Source organism: Varanus komodoensis, unplaced genomic scaffold, assembly GCF_004798865.1.
Source record: "Varanus komodoensis strain SLA01 unplaced genomic scaffold, ASM479886v1 scaffold22, whole genome shotgun sequence".
Taxonomy (NCBI): domain Eukaryota; kingdom Metazoa; phylum Chordata; class Lepidosauria; order Squamata; family Varanidae; genus Varanus; species Varanus komodoensis.
In genome coordinates, this window is record NW_025335606.1 from 7,009,375 (window position 1) to 7,031,322 (window position 21,948).

Below are 21,948 nucleotides of genomic sequence, written 5' to 3' on the forward strand. Positions count from 1 at the left end.
TTAGTTGCAATGATCTTCCAGTGGTTTCAATGGGACACAGGCTATGATACTATGGACATTTTCTTGGGAATAGGCTCTAATGCACTTGGTCAGATGTACTTCCAGATAGACATTCATAGGATTATGTTGTTTGTCCCACTAGTTTAGCTGGAGTAATAAGGTAAAAGTTTTGAGACACATTTGACACAGCCTGTATAACTGAATGGGGACTGAACCAGGAAGAGCCCATGTGCATTGCAACGAAAAACTCACTAAGAATGGCACATGGGTTTACTTTCTTCCACTTCACTGAAATCCACACACAGGTTCTAAATTAAGATTTCGGAAAGAGTTTTAAAATAAAAAGCTGTCAAAAGAGTTTTGACTTCCCGCCAGTGCTTTCTACTCGGCTAGGTGGCAGATTTTAAATTACCGTGTGTGTCCGATCTGCAGGACTCCCTGAGAGGAAGTTTGGTGGACTGCACAAAAGACATGCAAAACGTTGCCTAGAGATTCCCTCCCAGTTTGCAGATTTCTGACATGCACGCCTTCCAATGGAAGGCAAAGCTAGAGAGAGCAGGAGGGAGAGCAGGGAGAGGAGCTAGAATAAAGTGTCAGAGGCCAAAAACGACACGGGGTGGCTGGCCAACGGCCCGTCGCTCTCTTCACTTTGCTGGCCTGGCTTCATAACTGCTACGGTCAGATGATGTGTGAGAGGCTCGCCTGGCAGGCAGCCCCGTTTTGCTTCAAAGGCTCCATTGCTGTCATCTTAGCGTTAACCCCCGATAACCTTGTCCTTTTGCGGACAGACCTGAGTTTTTAGGTAAGCCATTTAATAAGGCCTAAGTACAAGCTAATTCCCCGTATAACGAGCCTCTTTCCATGCAAGCATTAAAGGGAACGTACCATACAAGGCCATGTGCAAACCCATCTGTAAGGAGAGGCAGGCATTTCTCGTTGGGACGGGAGATTAAACAAGGGCTGAATAAAGGCTGGGAAAGGGAAGGAAAGCCTTTTTCAGAGTTGGCGTTAAAGATACAGACAACCACGGTGGCTTCAGGACGTGCCTCCAGTTAAGGTAAACTGGATGCTGGGATTGTGAATAAGGCAATTTCTCCACTAAAGGAAAGGGCATTAAAAAGCAAATTGAGATTCATCTGGGTAAAATCATCCAGCTCTAATCATCTGGGTAAAATCATTTCTCACTCTAGAAATGTGGCCAGGATGTGTGCGCTCACAGGTATGAAGAAGGAGCAGCGAAACTGGGTCACAAAGAAGGCCAAGGCCTGAACTTGTATTGTGGAAAAATTGCCTATTTGTGAGAGTGTATGCGTTTTCACCTCTCCATTGCTGACACAAATACCATCAGGGATCAAAAGGCATAGTGAAACATTCCAGGCCCGTTTGCTATTTCATAATGGAACAGCAGCTAGTTGCCTTACAGAGCTTTGAAGTAAAAGATGGACTGGAATTAAACATATGCATTAAATAAGATGGGTCCTATTTTGCAAAAACAGGGCACAAGATGCACCCAGCTGCCCTGTGCCATCACAACACACCCAGTGACTTGTACATCTCATATCTGCCTTCAAAATAAAGCGGAGACGGTGCTTTCCGAGGAACAGAAATGATTAAGACCGCAACTCTGATGGCATAAGCCAGTGCTGTCTTTTAAGTGACCCAAAATTAAAGCAGAGCTAAAACTAATTTCAGGCAGTGCCAAAAACCACACTTTCCTTTTCAGTGATTTTTCAGCACCTTTTGTGAAACACTTGCTGATACATTCTCACTGACCTCACTTATCTCAATTGCCCTCATTTGCCCCAATGACATCACACAAGCCAAGGCAGAGTGGCTACGTAACCCATCCTGTTCGTTACAGGTTGCCCGTTCATGTGACTAATCTAAGACAAAAGTTTAATTGAACAGCCAGCAAATTAACAGTGCTAGAGAAGCTGCAGCCTAGGGGAGACAATGTGGGGAGACACTCACAATATTTAAGGTGAGTGTTTGCACAACCCAAGTGTTTTTAAGAGAAAAAATTCTGCTCTGATAAAATGCTAGCTTTGTTCCACAGATCTGAATAGGAGAGTAATGCCAGACAAAGTGAACCTCTTGCATTAGACAGCAGATGCTGAGTGGCAGAGAAGAGCAGCAAGGTGTTGGAAGATACAGAGGTGTTGGAAGATACAGAGGTGTTGGAAGATACTGCTGTGCATGTCCCTTGGTCCCATAAGCCAGCTTGCTGCCCTCAGGACACACACCGTTCTTAATAAGATACAGTTCTCAAAGTAAGATACAAATGTGAGTCAAATTTTGTCGGCTTTTGGAACAGGGAGTGCTGTTTTACCCTTTGTTTCAGACTTCAAAGTATCTTGCGCCAGTCTTGCTGGAAAACATCAGTACAACTTCACACAAAACCCTTCTTTCTAGTAAAGATTAGTGTGTAATTTCAAATGCAATGGGGCATTCTGTTAATATGCCAGCACAAGTGGATACTGGCCAAATGATTAAGATTTTATCTCCATTTTTTTTTCAGGGACCAATACAAGGTAGTGCATTTATTGCCAAGGATGTATAGAAATTGCGTGATTTCATTAAGATGAAAAAGAAGCATTTTGCAAAACTGTCTCTCTGCTTCCAACTTTGCAATGTAATTTCAGTGTAAAAGTATCTATATCAAGAAATATATGCCCATTTTTTCTACCTTTGCTGTAAACAAGGAACAGTTGGGTCAATCAAACATATTCCAACCATATTCTACTGAGTACCAAGGAATTCCAGTAAAGGATGGGAACTCACTCCAAGAATCCATTTTGTCTTGAAATACCTCAATGTTGTTTTGACTTTCATGTAAACCTGCTTTGCATTTGATTTTAATAAACTATGCCTTCTTTAACCAGAATTATCATTGCCTGCAAAAAGTGGGGTGATGACACCCTAGGAAGCCACCCTAATAGCTGTCCTGGAGCCCACAGTCATATGAATCCGCCTCTGCCCAAAAGACAGATAGGCAACACTTGAATAACGTGGGTGGGAGAGGGGCTGAAGCTGCTGGACCAAAGCTTGGGAAGGATTGTAAAAAAAGAGGCAATGAGTGAATGCTTTCCCTCAGGAGACAAGGATTAGCTGAGATGGAAGGAGAAAAAAATAGATCCAAGCCACATACTTACTCCCTGCATTTCTCTGTTGAGGTTTTAGCCTTTGGAATGATCCTCCTTTAAGAAAACATAGTTAAAACTAGATCCTAGAAACTTAATTTGGCCAGTCAGTCCAGGTTCTCTCCCTCCTCTCCTCCAAAGCCCTCGGATTACCCTCCCACCCTCTTCCTCCTTGCTTCCCCCCCTCCGAATGCCACATATGACACAAAGGGGCAGCACCGAGTAAATTAAAGGTCACTTCTGGCGGAACCAGTTCCTTCGCGCGGACCCCCACAGGATTAAGTTTTTGCATTCAGCTCCACGCGCGCGCACACACACACACACATATTTCTGTCTCCCTCTCTCTCTCTCTTTTTCTTCCCTTGCCAAAAGAATCAAGTCACTGGCTCCAGGCTCCAGGCCTTCCTCCCACCCTGAACTGAGCCTTATTCATTAGCTGGAACCACGCAACTCCAATGAAGCCAGGAAGGAAAACAGCAAACATAACAAGTGAAAGACAGACTTAGATGGGTTATTTTCAAGGGGGAAACACTTGGGCAGCGTCTCTCTCCCTCTCCCTCTCCCCCCACATGTATTTCTCTCATCATTCCATGCTGGTCACTCTCCCACATCCTCTGGGCAACTTTAGCCACACACCTTCGGCATTCAGCAGGGAAAGTACTTGCAGACACACGACGCAGAATGAAATAATTTTGCAGCTCTAAAAGGCATCCCTTAAAGCAAACACTAAGCCCTTCTGAATTCTTCGGGTAAATTATGCACGCGTGTGCACGCACACGAAACACACCGTTTTGCTTCCCACCGTTTCAAGATGCCCTCTTAACAGTTAATACCCAGTAGAAACAGAGGGAATGGGGAAACGGGGTGAGCTGGTTTGACGTCTCACTACAACAAATCATGATCTCTTGCACCTGAGTCTCACAGAACAGCTTTGGCCAACCAAAAATCTTTAAGATCCCTCGACTTTGATGACTGCATAGCACTTGTTAGAAAGAGATAACAAGCCATATTCCAGAGCCAGAAACCTTTCCGTCTTGGACAACACAAGATGACTTTGGAAGTCATTCCATATTTTGCTGCACAAACGGACAATCAGATGGCAAGGTACTAGGCTAATGAAAGTTCACAAAATCACCCTTTTCCCCTGTCCCGAAACAGCCAGGCAGCACTCTTTAAAAGAGTCTGTGTGAGAAGTCTCATCAATGCATGGCGTAGGTTCCCTACTTTGTTATGCTTGGAGTACACCCACTGAAACTAACAAAAGTCATGACTGACTGACTCCCATCTCTTTCAGCAGGTTTACTCTAAGCGTGACTAAGTCTGGATCCAACCCATTTTGATCTCAGCAGTTATGCATTTCAGACCCATGTGTGCCTGCTAAAATGCAGGCACGTGCTAATGTTCCTTTCACATTATGTACACCCAAGAAATTCATCTTGAGGAGGAGGCAGGTACAGTCTTGCCAAATGCAAGCAAGGCCCATCCATTCCAACACTATCATCCGGAGTGGCCAGTGGGAGGGCTGCAAAATTTCACAAGCAAGGAACGAATGGGATTGCGATCGTTCATGGTTTCTCCTGCTACCACGCAAGTGAGATTCAGAGTTCCAATTAGTTGTTAGGTTTAATGGCTACACAGCAGGCTTGTCCTCCATGAATTTGCCCAATGAGCTGGTGGCCATTCCCTTGAGTGATGGTGAATCATTATGAACAGCAAATCTCCATGGAGAACTCCACCATTAATGCTTTGTTCCATGTATTTCCCTTTCCGTGTGCAAAAAGCACCCTAACATATATAATTCTGGCCTTCCAATCATCTGCTCTATGCCTTTCTAAAGTGTAATATGTAAATCTGCTCTTATTTTACGTCATCGTTCATCTGTGAGGTGCACCACCTATCAGTAAAAAAGGTCTCCCAGCAACTCTTTCTACCTCAAGGTGGCAGTTAATAACTTGCAGAAGCCATCTCACAGTCTCTTGGGAAAAGGTGCAAAGGCAACTGATTTATCTTTTTTAAAAAATACATTGAGAGGAAAGAGAGAAAAGGAAGGAGCACATGTAATTTTCTGTGAATCATCCCATATTTAAACTTAGTTATTAGGACTTTTCCTTGCAGATAAAAATAGCATCCTAAATGCTCCTGACAACAGCTCGTTAAAAGTCCTGTTTAAACACTCTCTCCAATGAGCTATCTCAAATGTTTAAAGAGAAAAGAAAGTTGGCTTAGGAAAACTGTAGAAACCCTGGGCACCATCCAACCAAAGTTAAGCACCTTTAAGCACTTTATGTTTTCAATGAGTTCCGAATTAAGCATGTGCTAAAAGCCCCGCCACTGAAATCAATAGAACTTCAAAAACACTGAACTGCAGCCATATAGTGCCCTTTATGTTTTCTTTCTGACTTTCTGCAGTCTCTCCAGTTAGGAAATGTTCAGAGGTTTGCAGTGGGGTTAATAACAAATCAGGCAAAATTCAAAACAAATGCTCTTTCGTGTGGTGACATTCAGCTTTTGTTTCAGAGCTTATGTAGCTTACGATTTCCTTTGTGAGCTGAAACATCCCCCTTCCCTCCTTAAACTGAGCATCTACAAAGTATGAAGTAAAAATAATACACGTTCTTAAAAGATTCTCCTTTTATTTGGGGGAATTTTACTCTCTGACCCTCTAAAGCTCTGACTCACTAAAGCAACACAGCAGAAATATTGGACCTACTTCAAGGAGCTCTGAGTGCTGAGCACAGTTGCCAGAGACCCTGGCTGAAAGCACCTTGTACTAATTCTATCTGTTACCTAGAGAGCCCTTTACGAAAGCATTCCACCAACAGGCACGCTATGTTATTTCCTCTCGCGGCCCCTCTTTCCCTCCCTTTCAGTAGCAGATCAGACAGATCAAGATGCTATCAATGTACAGACATTTCAAAAAGAGGCTCCCTTTAAAAGCTATTTCATGTGGTATCCTGCGGAACCCCACCCTCCTGCATACTTCAATTTTTTCTCCTCCTTTAAATCACCTAACATCCCTATTGTATTGTTCTAATTCGTTCTTTTCGGTTTGAAACTGACATTTTTGTTTCTTCCATAAGGTCAGCTTTCCAAGAAGGCCTGCCCAGTTTAACAATTAGAACTGAAGCTCGCTTTAAAAGAAGAGAGAGGAGAAAGGGCAGCCTTAACTTGGTCCTCGAATCGTTCCCTCTTCTCCTGCTCATTTGATTAATTCTCATTAAGGTGTTTTGAACAAACAGAATCCTCCCCTCTCAAATAACACAGGCAGGATATATATTATGCTGAAAGGAAAGCAAACAAGGTTCACGTAAATACAGTCATGCTGAATATAATTCCTGGAGAGAAACGCACACTTAGAAGAGAGCTGACATAGCCCAACATTCCAGACATAGCCTAATGAATGGAGCACAACCATTCCACAAACCATAAATCAAGCCAGGAAAACCTGGGCAAAGGAAAATAACCTTCCAAAAGGTGCATGAGCCCAGACAGGTATTGTTTTGGCATTTGTAAAAAATAAAAAATAATAACATTTTAGGGGCTGTGCTTGGCATTCCAAGAGGCAGCGTCTCACAAATAGAAGGAAAGCGAGACAAGATGGCTTTTCACATAAAGTCACTTCCTAGAAGAGTAAAAGGCTGGGCTGTACAGATTCTGATGGGATTTAAGCACTCTAACTGCGCATGAATTGCAGCCATAAACATTACAAGGAAGTTAGAAGTCAAAGGGATCTTGGAGGACAACAGCTTTCCAAGCCAGACCTTTCATGCTTCTTCCTCAGAAGCGGTGTCTGAAGATTCTCTTTTTCATATTCTCCCCAGGGATCTGGCCATTTTCAGGTACATGCATCTATACATGCATCAAGTTATAAACCACCAAAATGTCTTACACCCTACCTCGATCACCAAAATCCAGCCTGAACTTGCAGCCTTACAAAAAGCAGGAGTCTGTTCTGACACACCCATCCTGGGGACAGCATATAATTTAGCTCTCTGTACATAAATCATGTAAGTAGTTAGTGCCCTCAGCTAAGTGCTGTGCTGGAGTCGCCAGTCTACCAGCAGCCTTTGTCTAGGATTATAACCAGTGCTTAACACTGGATATATTCGGGTGCAAATGGCATGCTTCTTGCTGCCACTACAGCCAGAAAGGCTCAGCCTAGGATCATAAAACACTGTGCATAAAAGTTTGCAGTAATACACAAAGCAGCTGGCTAGCACCAGTTTGAGAAGGACACTCCACATAATTTTTTAAAGAAATCGTATTATGTATTATTTAGATTTGTTTGAAAGCTGCCATTTGGAGGATGCTAAGTATATGTATGTTACCTTGGAGGCATTCTGGCCCTAGCTAGCCAGCTAGCATTAGCAAAATCTTGCACAAGCAATATTTGGTGGTCACCAAAGCCTGGAAAATCCAAATAAACTGTTCACTTGACTTCCTAGGGGTAAGAGACTGATATCCACAAAAACAAAATTGCTTTTCAGCCCTGTGCATGCAGCATACCTAAGATCAGGTGTTAAATTCACAGGAGCCTAAAATAGTTGTTACCAGTTGTGGTTGTAACATTCTATGAAATTATGTCTGAGCTCGTTAGACAACAACCAAAGAAGAAACTTAACTGATTCGAGGCATCTGATGGGGGTTCAGATTCCTTCCACCACCATCTAGTGCTTGACAACTGGAGATCCATCATCTATCGGAAAGGTTCGGACAACTCCATTCCTCCTGCTTCCCAGAAACCTCAGTTCTTGGGTGCTAGCTGGATCCATGCCACTAATTCCCAGTGGGACCTCCTCCCCTTCTAGGATGCTACAGCACTGCAAATTACTCTGTTCACCACTGCAGCAGCCGCCTTCTAAGGCACTGAAGGCTGAGCCTTCTACACGTGTGTGTGTTTTTTAAAATGTACATCAGCACAGGTACAAGTGAAATCCTGTTTCTTACCTGAAAGCCCCCCAGGGGCCAGATAATTAGTTCCCCCTGTCTCAGTGGAGGAAGGCACAGAATCTGGACAACCTGCTGCAACAGAAAAGGGAAATGAATTAAGAAATAAGCATGACGTACCACCTAAAAAAACAGAGTTCACTGCAAACAATGTCTCCAGCCAAATGAAGCACATTCCTCAGGGTTTAGTAGGAAGTTATTACTAATTGTCTGCACAGAGACAGTGCAATTCTTCATGATATATCCACCCTAACTCATCACCCATGTCTAGGCTCCAGTGTGCCACTTAATCACATTAGTCAATGAGCACAAGATTATAGACTGGCTGGAATCATCTCTCCCCACCCCCAGCCCTCTTTCTTTTGTTGGGCGGGCTTTGTTTTCTTGCTAGTGGCTCCTTATTGAAATCCAACTTGCCATGCCTAAGCTGTAGATCAAGATCAGAGGGAATCTGAGCTGAGCTGGTACCGAGTTGACAATGCAAAAAGGAGAAAGAAGGCATTCACATTTCAATATTTTCCAAAACGTTTCTTTAAAATGTGCCCACTTGTTTGCTTGTTCAGTATTTCCGGAGCCAGATTTTGAAACATGAATTGCCAACCTGGCTTATGACTATACAAAGTTAGGGCATGTATGATTAACTGCAAAAAGATGCTGAAAGACAGGTACCCCTCGAAGTTGTTTTCCAAGAACTCACCCCACAGAACAGACTGAAAAAGAGTCGTGCGTGTGTGTGTGATATGTGCATATGACCCTGCGTAATCTCATTTTATCAGAGTCAAGTATAACCCTGAACAGGAATATACAAGCTTAACAGGATACACTTAATCAAACTGAAAACAATGGGGCAGACAGGAAATTGAGTTACTTGTAAAATACTGTATATGATACACTTTCTAAATGTACAGTGTTTTCTGTGTTTTAAGGAAACAACTTTCTTAAAAAGAAAGAAAGAAATCAAACTCCCTTTTTAATGAGACACTTTTCATCTTGTTCTGCTTCAAATGCTTCATTTAAAGATTGCCTTATCAAGAATCTAGTTCTCACCCAGGCCTGGATCACTTTAGAGAGGGAACAAGGGGATCCAATAGATAACGATGGCGACATTTGCACAAAATGGTAAGCCAACATTCCAGAGAATCCCAGTTTACATTTCATGAGTTTTTGCTCTTGACTCCTCCTCTCAGCAGAAGTGGTGAAAGCAGGAACTCACCAGCAAGTACAAGATTCACATTCTGCCTGAACCAAGATTCCTACTTTGCTGCTTGTACACAAAGCTGGAAAAGTGAACCAGATTTTGTTCTTCATTTATGATTCCCAGCTTGTCCAAGGATCAGGTTTGGGTGGAAAGCTTTTTCTGTCTGCAGAGCATCTGGTTTGAAGCTTCCACCAGCAGGAACCAAGTAGAAGAGATTAAGATTTTTCTCTGAACACAGTGAAACTGTGCTTAAAGCATGGAGTGCCCATAATAAGCTCCCTGGTGCCATACAATTTCCAGCCCTAGGTCTACATGGGATACAGTATATACTGCACGGCTATACACACTTTCCCCTTCTTGATACTTCAGGTTATGCAGCTTGGAGTCCCCTAAGTCAGCACAGAGGGTCATCCTGCCAAATGAGGTCTGAGTTGCCTTTTTGAGTTCCAGAAACCAATGAGAATAGAAGACAGAGACACCAGCTAAGTGAGGAAAGGAGTTGGATACTAGATGCTCTCCATCCAACCCACAGATTAAAATGAAACAAACGCCAGTACCTGACCCAGTTCTTTGAAACACTAAAGCGTATTGTTATAGCCATTCCTCTGCCCACAGCTAGTCACTGGAAGAATGAGATAGTGTGAGGAACCCAGCCCAAAAAGTCCAGGGAGCGGAGCCCTGCTCAGCCAGGAAGCAAACTGGGTGATCCTGGGCCAGTCCTCATTTTCCAGTCCAGCCCACTTTGCAGGGCTAACACAGAGATAAAATGAAACTGGCGTGTCATGTACCTCACCCTGGGCTGAACAGAAAGGCAGGATGCGTATGTGATACATACATCAAAAGACCAGCAATATTCTATAGGATGAATTGTACAAATGGGATAGGCAAGAGATTACTACTAGTCTGTGTGACAGAAACAATTAAGTTGGATATTCTAGATTAACCTTCCAAAGTGGAAGGGGCAAAGAGGCTCCAACACATCTGGGAGGCACCAAGTCGGCGAAAGCTGCTCTAGGTCCATGCCAACAGCATTCATCCCTTCCAGCTGAGCTACTGTTCACAAAAGGGTATGTCCCTCGATTTGTACTCTTTTATATCGACTGTATTCCAGGCCAAAACAATGTAAGCCTTCCTCTCCCAGTCAACCATTCTGAAAAATGTTGCTTCTACCCCTTAAAGGCTGTCAGTGACATGAGATGTTAGTATAAAGACCCCCTCTTCTTACTCTGGAGTTCAGTTAGCTCCACTACAGTTTGATTTCATGAATAAGAAACTTGCATGCACTTATTTTCAATGTGTCAGCCAATACCCAAAACAAAATTACCATTTGAATCAGTAGCTCAAAAAAGTGATGGCCTTTATTTAAGTAGTCTACTTTCAGAGGCAAATTTGTGGTCCAACTAACATAATAATGAATTCATGTTGATTTTCCTTAGTGCATGTGCTTTTCCAAGTCTAGCTCTTTGGCACACGTCGCTCTTCCACCATTGAGAAAAGTAACATGTGCAGTGCTCTGGAATTCCTTGGACGGTACCATGTGTCTCCCAAACTTCGAGGTTCGTTCTCAAGATTATTACAAGACGAAGTGGTGTCTTACATGTGTGAATCGCCTAACACGGGACCTAACAACACAAACTGAACTCCTGTATCACTTCATATATTATTCCTTTTTGGGGACCGGTCCACACATCCAGCGGCCAGCCACCAACTCTAGAATAATCAAATGCAAAAGGAATAAAATGACACATGAATGTGTGTCTATCAGTGATTTGACACCAGATTTCAAGAGAACCCTACAGCATCCTCTGGAACACACAACAGCAACCAGTCCTTTCCCTGCCACCTCTGCAAAACCTTCTACCACCACAAATTGATATTTCTTTCTTGATAGCCACACACAGCATTTCTGATTCACTTACTTGCCTTACCTAAACTCTCTACAAAACCAATCTGTTGATAAACATTTGCTTATCTTATTAGGTTGTTGTAAGATTCTCTAAATTTATATTTCTAAAGGTCTATCCCCATTAGGGACATCATTCAGAGGCATATGCAATTCAAATCCACAGCACAGGATCCAAGTATTTTTGTCCCAAATGGAATTCCAGATGTCAGTAGCCAGATCAAGAACAGTCTGGAAAAGGTTTTGGATTCCGAAGCACCAATTTGGATTTGGGGCACTTAGAATGTTTCCACCTGAGCAAAGAACCATGGGCAAGCTACCTCCACAGGCATGTCATCTAGGAAAAATTTCCCTAGATTTTGTGTTGCCAGATCCAACAACATTGAGACATCCCTAAGCCAATAAGTTTCATTTCCATTTAGAGTTGGTTTAAATTTGGCCCTCCAGTGCTGAATCCTAAAAGTTTAAATTATTTTTATGACATGAATATTTGCAAATGCAATGGTTCAAATTTACTGTTCAGGAAATACTTCTACTCGTGGATTCTCACATGAGATCATTTTTCTGAAATTCTCATCCTTGATTACTACTTTAACCCTGACCAGTGCATAGCCCACAATTGCTAATATTTATTGACCCTAATTAAATACACCAACAGATCACAAGCAGCCATCTTGTTCAGCAATCTGTTCCACCAAAGATGTCCTCATACGGCCCTCCAATTAAAACTTTTTGACATACAAAGATTCCGTGCATCCAGTTTCTCCTGCCATGATGGTGCCCTGACCCAGTCCATTACCTCTCTTGCCTCTTTTCCCAAAGAAAACCAGATAGCCTCCAGCACCATGGTAAGTGAAAATAAGCCCATCAACCTCTCCTTTAGTCAGGAAAAACTTAACTGGGGGTGGGAGGAAAGATCAACAGTCTTTAGGCAGAGGCCAATAGACAACCTACCTGTTATTTGCTCACCCAGGAGGACTACGCAAGTCCTGCAAGACCATGCAAGTCCTTGCATCCTCAGTTACTGGAATCTCCCAAATTCAGAGAATTCTGCTCATTCAGAGCAGGGCAGAAGGAGTGGCACAGGCTTCCCTGTCTTCCCCCACTGAACCTGCAGATTTAGACGGGCTTTTTACCCCATTTAGTGAGAGTACTTCAAAATGAAAGGGAATGAAACTCAGTATAATTGCAATAGGTTGCAACCCTAACCCTAATATTTCCCAGTCTTGCACCCTACCGAAGTTTTGGGATTCCATTCTCAAGAATCTGAACTGGCATAGACAATGATCAGGAACCCTAGGAGGCGTTATTCTAAACATCTGGAGGGTACCAGATTGGGAAAGACTCATCCAAGGCAACAATCAGCATTCTTCTTAATATAGTTGATGGTTTTCTACAACCAGGACAGAAGCACTAACTTCCTGGCGTGTGACTCTAAAACACAGCTAGTTCTACCTCTTCGCCAAGTTAGCAACAAACACAGACATTCAGAAAAGAGGGGAAACTGACATTTGCAGCAGAAAGACAAATGATATGCAGACACTGTATATCACTCACTCATTCACTCTCTCCTCACAATGGCCTCGATTAAACAGGAAGTTAAATAGGAGTCAGAGGTTGTAATAACCACCTGCAATGACAGACTTATGGGATATTTTTGTCTCCATGGTTCCACGTGTTACAATATCAGAGTTCGACTGCCAAATGGACTTCGCAGAGGGGAGGGGGACTTTGGGTTGAGCAACTAAGGTCTCCCCCCCCCCAACATTTCCGATTGGCTCCATTAATCACTTCCCATTGGCCAATACAGAGAACTTTCCCTTTCAAAATGGCACATTCAAGTTCTGTGGCTTTCTCTGTTTACACACAGTTTTGCTACCTTATGTCAACACTTGCTAATGAATAAATATATCACTCTACCAAGTGAGAATGAGGCCCGGGCAAAAGCAGAGTGGATGTTTAAATTCCCACTAATAGATTTATCCTAGCATCTTTACCGGAAACCAAATGGCATAACCTTTGCCATTCTTTCCAACGGCTATTCACCACTGTTTCCAGATTCCCTTCATCTGTGCAACACAGATAGCAATTAGCAATTAGCAAACAAACAATGTTTTTTAAAAGAATTAAAATCACTGGATACCTCAGCCAGTAAGCCTTCCTGGCTTTGAGAGAACTTGCGTGCAAACGTGTTTGCGGGCTCACTTCCTTGGGAATCAGCCTGAATGTACTCAGGGGGTTTACTTCAGAGCCAATAACCACAGGATCCGGCAACATAAATTGCAAGATCTGAAACAAGTAACCCTTCCTTGTCACCGGGACTGCACACTTGAATGGGACTGCCCATCCACTGGCAGGGGAATACAAGGCCCTAGAAGGTGCATCTTCCGCCACTCGGAAAGCATCTCACAGTAACAGGAAAGCCAGCCCAGCCCCATCCTTCAGCTGGAGAAGTTTCCAGGAGCGGCTTCCTCATTCCTTGCCCTGAAGAACACTCTGCTCCGGTTGTCCTTGGACTAAGGAAGTGATGACCAGCAGGTGGCCACAACTCAGCAGAATCTAGTTGGGCTTTCCTTGCCAGGTATCCCAAGATCCACCAACTGGGACCACATTAAACAGGGGCTCCAAAAGAGAGGCAGACACATTCCTGCCACTGTGCAGTGAGGCACCTCGGAGTGCATATCAGACTAAGCTCACGGTCCATTTACTCCAAGAGCCCTTCCTGGTTGCAGCCACTCAAGTTTTCTTGACTGTAGCACCCAGGATAGCAGTGAGGAAGGGAGCTGCTTTTATACACAACTGGGTAGAATAGTAGAGTTGGAAGGGGCCAGAGGGCCTTCAGGTCCAGTCCCCTGTTCAGAGCAGGACTCCCAGCAAAACCACCCCTCTCAGAGGGCTGTCCAGTTGCATCTTGAATGCCTCCAGTGTGGGAGAGCCCACCACCTCCCTAGCTTGTCATATTGCTCAAGCTGTCAGGAATTTTCTCCTGATAGTTAGCCTGAATCTGGCTTCCTGTAATGTAAGCCTATTATTCCATGTCCTGAACTCTGCGGTGATCAAGAGGAGAAGCTATCCTTCCTCTCTGCAACAGCTTTTCAGTCTACCAGAGATCTACCAGTAGATCCTGATCTATTCTGTATCCATCCCCTAACTGGAGGAACAAGGGAGACCAAGTCCACTGCAGTACCTCTCCAAGCCAGGGCACCAGCAAGGACCCTGGAATCCATTCCCTTCCACACACCTTCCTTTGCTCTGTTTTTGCAAACTCAAGGGCAGAACCGCCCAGTTGCATTGATATGAGCTGGAAATAATATTGACCTGAAAAACAGGATGAGTCACTGGTGTTACAAAGAGGGAAACCAAGGATTCAATTCAGTAATCACTCATCTGAATTGAGGTCTCTCAAGTTCAAGTTCACTGGAATTCACTACCACAAGAAGCAGGGATGGTCACCATTTGAAGGTCTTTGAAAGAAGATTAGACCAATTAATGTTGGAGAAGGCTACAATGACTTCTAGTCCTCATGGCTCTGTGCTACTTCTAATGTCAGAAGGAGGTTGTAGGCAGCTGGATGGCCACTGTATGAATAGAATGGTGCATTTGGTGGATCTTTGGTTTCATCCAGCCGGGCTGGATTGGGCTGTCCATGCAGGCCGCAAAGCTCAGCGAAAGATCCAGCAAAGCACTGCCAGCGCGCAACACTGGGAGGGTATGAAGAGGTCTTCAATGCCAAGGCTGTGGGCAGGTGCTTCCTCTTTTGTCATAGGAATTCAAGTCACACGTTTCCTTATAGGCAGGGAAATGAAAGGGCACCTTTGAGGATGCCATTCAGGTGGGGGCAGCACCTGCTGTTTGCCCACAAGGGAACTCAGCCATCAAGAAAAGCCGCCGTTCCTTATGTAACCCCATCCTGGGAATGGTTCTTGGTCAGCCCACAAAGTGACAGGTTGGAAGCTTGTTATTAACGGTATTGTAGCATCCTGCACCTTCCCAAGGACCTGCGTTGTTGCACCAAAACCAACAAAGAACCTTGTGGTATCTTAACTAGCCGACGGCTTCTGGCACAAGCTTTTGTGGACATTCCCTACTTCATCAGACTGTACATCGGATGCAGTGGGCAGTGCCCATAAAAGCTTATGCCAGAGTAAATGAGTGAGCCTTTAAGCTGCTACCAGACCCTTGGTTATCCTTGGACTGCTGCATGTCTGTAAGAATTCACTATTGCCTGTCCAAGGTTAAAGCAACTCATAAACAGTATGCTATGAGAACTGTAAAGCGATCACTTTAATATTATTCTGTATTAAGAGCATTTACTTCTTGCAACCCCATTCACTTAATAGACAACTTTGCCTGTCTGCACAAGTCATGAACCTGTATCACTAACATGTGCTACGGGGTGGGGGGGAGGGGGGCTCCTTGCAAGCAAATGCTGGTAAGGTTAGAGGCATCTCACGCAGCACAGTCTTCAGCATGTATACTCAGAAGCAAGAAGATCCCCTGTGCTCAGTTACATCTACCTGCTGCAGTGGAATACAGCCTGGGAGAAATACCAGGATCATGGCAGTTCAGTTCAGGATCATGGGTACAGATGTGCCCAGCCTCTTGCAATACCTGAACAAATTATAGTTGCTTCTACTTTACACCTGTCCAGCACAGTCAAGGGATCCAAATGCTTTGTAAATATGATTTATCTATAGTCATGTAAGGGAAGTTAGTACTATTTGTTCCCATGCTACAAAATAGGGAGACTGAGGTCAAGTGAACACCGTTTGCCTAAAAGGCCTCCAAGTGAATTCATGGCAGAGGCAATTTTTCAAATCAAGGGCTTCTTGATTCATAGTTGCATCTACTTCATGCCAGTTCTTGCTACAAAGTTATTTGCCTGCCAGGATCTTAAAGTCTAAGGAAGTACGGAAGATTGGCTAAACTTTCAGAAAGAGAAACTGTTAGCTTTCAGGGCCCCAAGTTTGAATCTGAGCAATTAATTAGGTTTTTTCCCTGGGAGGGGAAGGGTAATAGGGGATGGGAGAGTTTTGTTGTAGCTTTAACTTGATCCTTTACAAAGAAGTCTATTTTAAGCAGCACGTGCTTAGGGTGCAACCCTATGCATGCTTAGGCAGAAAAGATCCTACAATTCCCAGCATTCCCCAGCCAGTTCAGCCTGCTGGGGAATGCTGGGAGTCGTAGGAGGTATTTCTGTCTAAGCACGCACAGGGGCACATCCTTACTGACTTGCCTGATACCAGGATATAATTGATCCGGACAACCACTCCGCAGTCTGATTTGGTTCATTAATCTTCTGGAGAGATATAAAGAAGCTTTCTGGAATGCTATCTGCCTCCCCCTCCCTTTCATCCATGTTCCCATGTTCCCTCAGCCTCTTCTCTCTTCCACAGTGCCAACCTATTTATCTAGCAGAGGGTGAGGCTCCTGCCAGCCAAAAGTTTATGCAGACAACCGCAACAGCACTTGGTGCCAGACTTGAACGGGCTTCTGCCCTGGCTCTGTGCCACTCGATTACAACCAACAAGCATGCAGAGAGAGCTGTGCTAAAAACATCTATGTGTCTCTTCATATTTTTTCTTTATATCCCATTTGTGTTAAACAACAGGAGGCTGTAAAAATAACTAACATCAAATTCGGAACAGAAGATTTGAGAAAAACCAGTTGTACCCAAAATCCATTTCTTCCATTATTCATCAATTAAACATAAATGGTGTTGCCATGCTCTTTTTTGCCACTCCTCGTTAACATCAGAGGCACGATGTATGCAATCTGTTTTCCATTTATGATGGAAATAGGGTTTTATATTTTAACAGATGTAAAATTTGCTTTGCTTTGTTTTTTAAGAAAGAGGTTGGAAGTTTGGGGCTAAAAGCCTGTGCACACTTAACATGGATGTCCATCTTATTGAACTCAGTTGATCTCCTTTCTGAGTAAATATGCACAAAAGCAGGTGAGGATCACTTGCTTGTTTTATCCATATCCAAGAACTTCTTGTTTTGGATTATGCACAAATGTATTTACTTCTCAATCAGAATGGAAGTAAGCCCTGAAGGAACTTCTGTTCAAAAGTAAGGAAGGCAGCAGTATAAATTCAGCAGCAGGATTTGCAGAGTTTGATAGGGTTTAAAAACAAAGGTGAAAATCCCAGAGTCCACACTTATTCAGAACTAAATCCCACTTATCTTAATGAGAATTGCTCATGATTAACTGTGCAGGAATGTCACAAAAGCTGACAACAAATAAGAGCTGAAAAAGCCCAAGAAAGCAGCAGCTTCAATTATAACACAAAAGGACAAGAACGAGTAATTTCCCAGAAAAGCTCAGTTCTCAAGTTTCCCAACCCCAAAGTTTGGTTTGTGTAAAAGCAGCCGACTTACCAGTGGGTTTGAGAAAATCCATTGGGTATCTGGAGTAGGGTGGAGGAGGAGACTCTGAAATTAGAAAAATACAGAGAAAATAAAAGCAGAGCCATGAGAAGAGAGGGAGATTTTTTTAAAAAAGGAAAGGAAAGGAAAGATAGGAACTTATGATAACAGTAGCATTCTTGAAGCAAAACTGTTTGTCTTAGCTCTGGGGGTTGGAGGCAGGGCAAACCGGGCGGCGATTGCCTTGATATTTAACTGTCAGATAAACAACGGCCCCGGCTGGCGCCATTCTCTCCCGCTATCTGCTTCTCTGGCTGGCTGTCTCGACCGGGGCCTCTCTGGCTGGGCTGAGCACTCCAGCTCTGGGAATCACCGACTTGATCCCGGCTCCCTGATAATCCCAGGCCAGCCAGCGGCGTGAGCCTCTCGCGTTTGCAGAAACCCAGGCGCACCCGGCGAAGCGGGGTGCAAACTCGCATCTTCCTCCCACAGAAGCCCCCTCCCCTCCCCTCCCCTCCTCGCCCCCCCCCACCCCCGCGCGCTGGGCGGCTTTCTGAAGGCACCAGACTATGCCAAAGTTTGCTCGCGATTTTGGGAGGGGGAGGGAAGGGCGGGGAGGGGGCAGTACAGAATTCAGCTTTGCTGGTCAGCCAGGGGAGTGCGCACAGGGGCTTAAAGTCTATCAAGGCAGCTCGCTCGCTTACTCCAACTTCCAATACAGAGTGGGGACTTTTTTAAAAAAGTCTGCAGCGACAATTTCAAGCATGTTGTACGAGATTCCTTCTCCCTTCCTCCCCCCCCCTCCCAATTTGGAAACCAGAGGCTGCTTGCCCAGAGGAGGGAAGGAACCGAGACTGCAAACCGCTGCCTGTAAATTATCTGTTCTTTTATATTATACAGGCGAAGGAGGGCTGAGTGGGAAAACTGTGAGAACAACTAGTTGGCCAGGCGCTGCATTCCTTCTGCAAACCTCAGGCTGGCTGGAGATCCATATATTAAAACAAAAGATCAGAGACGGCTTTTCCAAAACCAAGCGGAGCTTTTTTTTTTTTTTAATCATACACTGTGCACTACAACTTCTTTGCTTAATGCAACAACTACGTGGATAGTCATTTGAGAGCACTGGGCTGCACGATCCTGATACCTTACAAGAATGCCCTCCGCCGAGGAAAAAAATCTTTGCAGAAAAGCATTCTAACATCAGGTTGGACGCTTCTTTCACTGGCCCACTACCCTTAAGTGTAGATGCACAGAACTCAAAACGCACACAAACACGCAGAATTGAGCAGGTTTGCAAAAGATGTGCTGTCCCATGTTTGTGTCAAACAAAACTCCCCCCGCGGACTTTTAAAGCTAAAATTAAAACTCTCCCTGGAAAGTGCAGCTTGTTTTTATTTACCTGCCTCAATCGGGAAATAGCATGCAGACCTACATGGGAAGTCTCACTTTCGGGGTGTCAGAACTTCAGAACTCTGCCACAAGACTGTAACTGACAGGTGCAGGCGCTGATGTCTTGCATCGTTTGGCCCTTCGACCGAGACCGACGCATTTCCCAGCGGAACACGCAGGGTGGAAGTCGCCCGTGCAACGGGCTGCCCGCAAACCTACAGCCAGGGCCACCCCAAAGTGACGGCGCCGGACTGGAAGGCCTAACCTCACCCCCCGCCCCGTTTTGCTGGACGTGCAAGACGTGGGCCTGCGCACGATGCACCGCAGGACGCGAGTCTGCCCTTCTCTGGGCTCGGAGGAGGCGGGTGGGAAATAAAGTTTGCGCCTACCTAGCTCGCAGAGCCTGCTGAGGTGATACGGATTGCAGCAGACCAAATCCGGGTGAGCTTTCCCATAGGATTCACAGCAACATAACCGCTTGACTTCCGAGCAGTGCCTGAGATCGGGCCACCGAAAGACTTTACACAGCAGCAGCGGGAGGGAGTACCAGTGCTGGCCCAGCCTGGAGTCCACCTTGCTGGGCAACAGGAGGCACGCGGTCCGGGCGCCGCCCCGGGACTCCACGGCTTGCAGGAGCCCTTCCAAGTGCTTCTCCTTCAGCCTCTTCAGCACCGAGTGGGTCAGCGCCTTCAGTTCAGCCTCCGATCCGATGTGCGCCTTGGCGAGTTTCCCCGACTTGCCCATGCAGCAGCCCCGGCTCCCTCCGCCGCCGCCGCCGCCGCCGCCTCCGGCCCCATGCGCCCGGCTGTCCGCGGCTCCCTCTCCAAGTTCTCCGCCTTCCTCCTCCCCGCCGGGCGCGCGGCTCCGCCAGAGTCGTCGGACGAGCACCGATCGTTTGGTCCTGAACATGCGGGACGAGAATAAGATTCCCCGGCTAAAAAACGGGCATGTCGTCCGCAACTCATGAAGAATCCGGGATCCGAGTCCAGGCAGCCAGTATAAGCAGCCTGAAATGATTGGGACGAAGCGGGAGCAGAGGACGGACCCTGATGGCGGAGCTGGCGGCGGCGGCCGCGCGGCTGAGGCTGCTTCTGGGGGCGGCGGAGAAACAGCCAAAGTAAGCTGAAGCATACGCCAGTCTCTTAAAAGGCTCGGGCTTTAATTCCCCTCAGGCTCCCCTTCGCTCGTCTCCCTCTTCAAAAATCCTTCTAAATCCACAACGCGGGGGGGGGGAGAATTCCTGCAGTTTATTTAAAGGAAGCGAGTGGGTTTTCTCCCCCCCACACACGAAGGAAAAAAATCCGTGCAGCAAAAGAGGGAGGGAGAAGAGAGTAATACCCCCCCCCCAAAAAACACTGGATGTGGAAATATTTTCTTCGAGGGTGGTTCAAACGGTCAGACTGCGTGTGAGAGCGAGGGCTTCCCCCCCTAAATTCCCCCTCCGACAAAATATTGCAAAAGCCCAAAGGCACACGAGTTTAGACCCTTCGCGATCAAAAGTAGGTGCTCAATCCTGCCGAAAGGCTCAGGCGCGGGGGAGGGTGGAATTGTATTTAGAAAGGCGGTGGGCTGCTCCAGCCACAAGGAGAGGTTGTGGCGGAGACGGTGGATATGGACGTGTTGCAGGAAGGGGGGAAAAACGGAGTTCAAGGAAGCAAAAAAGAAACCAGAGGCATAAAAGCGAGGTATCCAAGGCCCCCTCTCCAAAGCTTCGCTTCGTTCTGGCCGGGCGTTCTGCTCCCGTCTTCCCGGGGAAGCCCTAGGCAAGCCGATCCCCGTGCGCTCGGCGCAGCCCCGGCACCTTGCTCCGGTCGCTCCCAGGAGGCGTCTGTCTCGCCCTGCCTCAAGCGCTTTGATCTTTCGGCGGCTCCTGCCTGGCCGGCCTCCGGGGCTGCCGGCTGGTCTCCTTTTCCCGAGCCGAGAGTTGCGCGACGCGTAACCAAAGTTCTTCCTTCACGCTCTCGCCACCCAGTGCCCCTTTTCGCCCCTTTTGCTTTGTGCGGGGGAGGCGAAGGGAGTCCGGAATCACGAACAATAATAATAATAATAATAATAATAATAATAATAATACAAAGAACGAGCAGGACCGGCGAGAAGGGAGCGTGGCTGATCTTGGAATGACAGGCGCTGCAAAGGTCGCCAGCCCCTCCGTCTCTCGAGCAATGCAGCTCTTAGCTCCTTCCTCCGGCGGCTGGGTGTGCAGTTGGCCGTCCTCCTCTTGCGCCTCCTCCTTCCAGTTTCTGCATCGTTTCTCTCCGCGCACACGCGCACAGACACGCGCGCGCGCGCACAGACACACACCGAGCGGCGAGCGAGAAGGGGGAGACTCCAGGCCCGTTCCTTTCGCCTGGGCTTTCTTGTTGTTGTTTGCTTTGGTTTGGGCTTTGCTGTGCTTGACTTCCCTCCCTCCCCCCCGCCCGCTCCCTCCCTCCCTTTTTCCACTCCCTTCTTCCTTTCCCAGCGCAGGAGAGGTTGCTCGCCTTCCCTCTCCCTCCCTGCGCCCTCCCCCTTTTTTCTCTCTTTTTTCCTCGGGGAGCGGAGGACAGATCTCCGAGGATGCCCGATGCTTGCTCGCTCGCTCGCTCGCTCTTCTTTCTTTCTTTTAATGTCTTTTCTTTCGGATACAGGAATACGACGCAGGGCGAGCGCACCACGAGGATGGAGAGGGCCTCCCGGGAGAGCCCCGCTGCGCCTCTGCCGCCGGGCTGCGGGGGTCTCGCGGTGTCGCCCCGCGCCCTCCTCTCCGGCTAGCCGGGCGGCCCGCGCCAGCCTCCTCCTCCTCCTCCTCCCCCGCGGCCTCGCCTGCCTCGGTGGCTTCCCGAGTGCGCAGCGCCGCTGCCCTGCCCAGCCCCCCCGCGCGCCTTTTGTCACGTGGGCGTCTAGACACCCTGTCGCTTTTTCTTAAAAAAAAAAAAAAAGCCCAGCGATTGTATTGCGCAAAAGGAGGCATCGGGTTTCTGAGAGCAGTTTTTTTCCCCTTTAATTCCTGAAGTCTGGGGA

General features: G+C 46.3%; 1 protein-coding gene across 3 annotated transcripts in view; it reads right to left on the reverse strand.

The window, feature by feature from the left end:
- SMAD7 (SMAD family member 7) overlaps positions 1-21,288 on the reverse strand; it is a 46,622-nt gene extending 25,334 nt beyond the window's left edge. The window contains exons 1-3 of one of the 3 annotated variants that reach the window (XM_044431217.1): positions 19,338-21,287; positions 17,572-17,625; positions 8,088-8,159 (exon numbers count right to left, since the gene is read on the reverse strand). In XM_044431217.1, coding sequence (XP_044287152.1) covers positions 8,088-8,159; positions 17,572-17,625; positions 19,338-20,079 — 868 coding nt within the window. In that variant the 5' untranslated portion in view covers positions 20,080-21,287. Of the gene's footprint in view, positions 1-8,087; positions 8,163-17,571; positions 17,626-19,337 lie in introns of all 3 variants that reach the window. The other 2 variants (XM_044431216.1, XM_044431218.1) reach the window with 2 other exon arrangements.
- Positions 21,289-21,948: the final 660 nt, after the last annotated feature.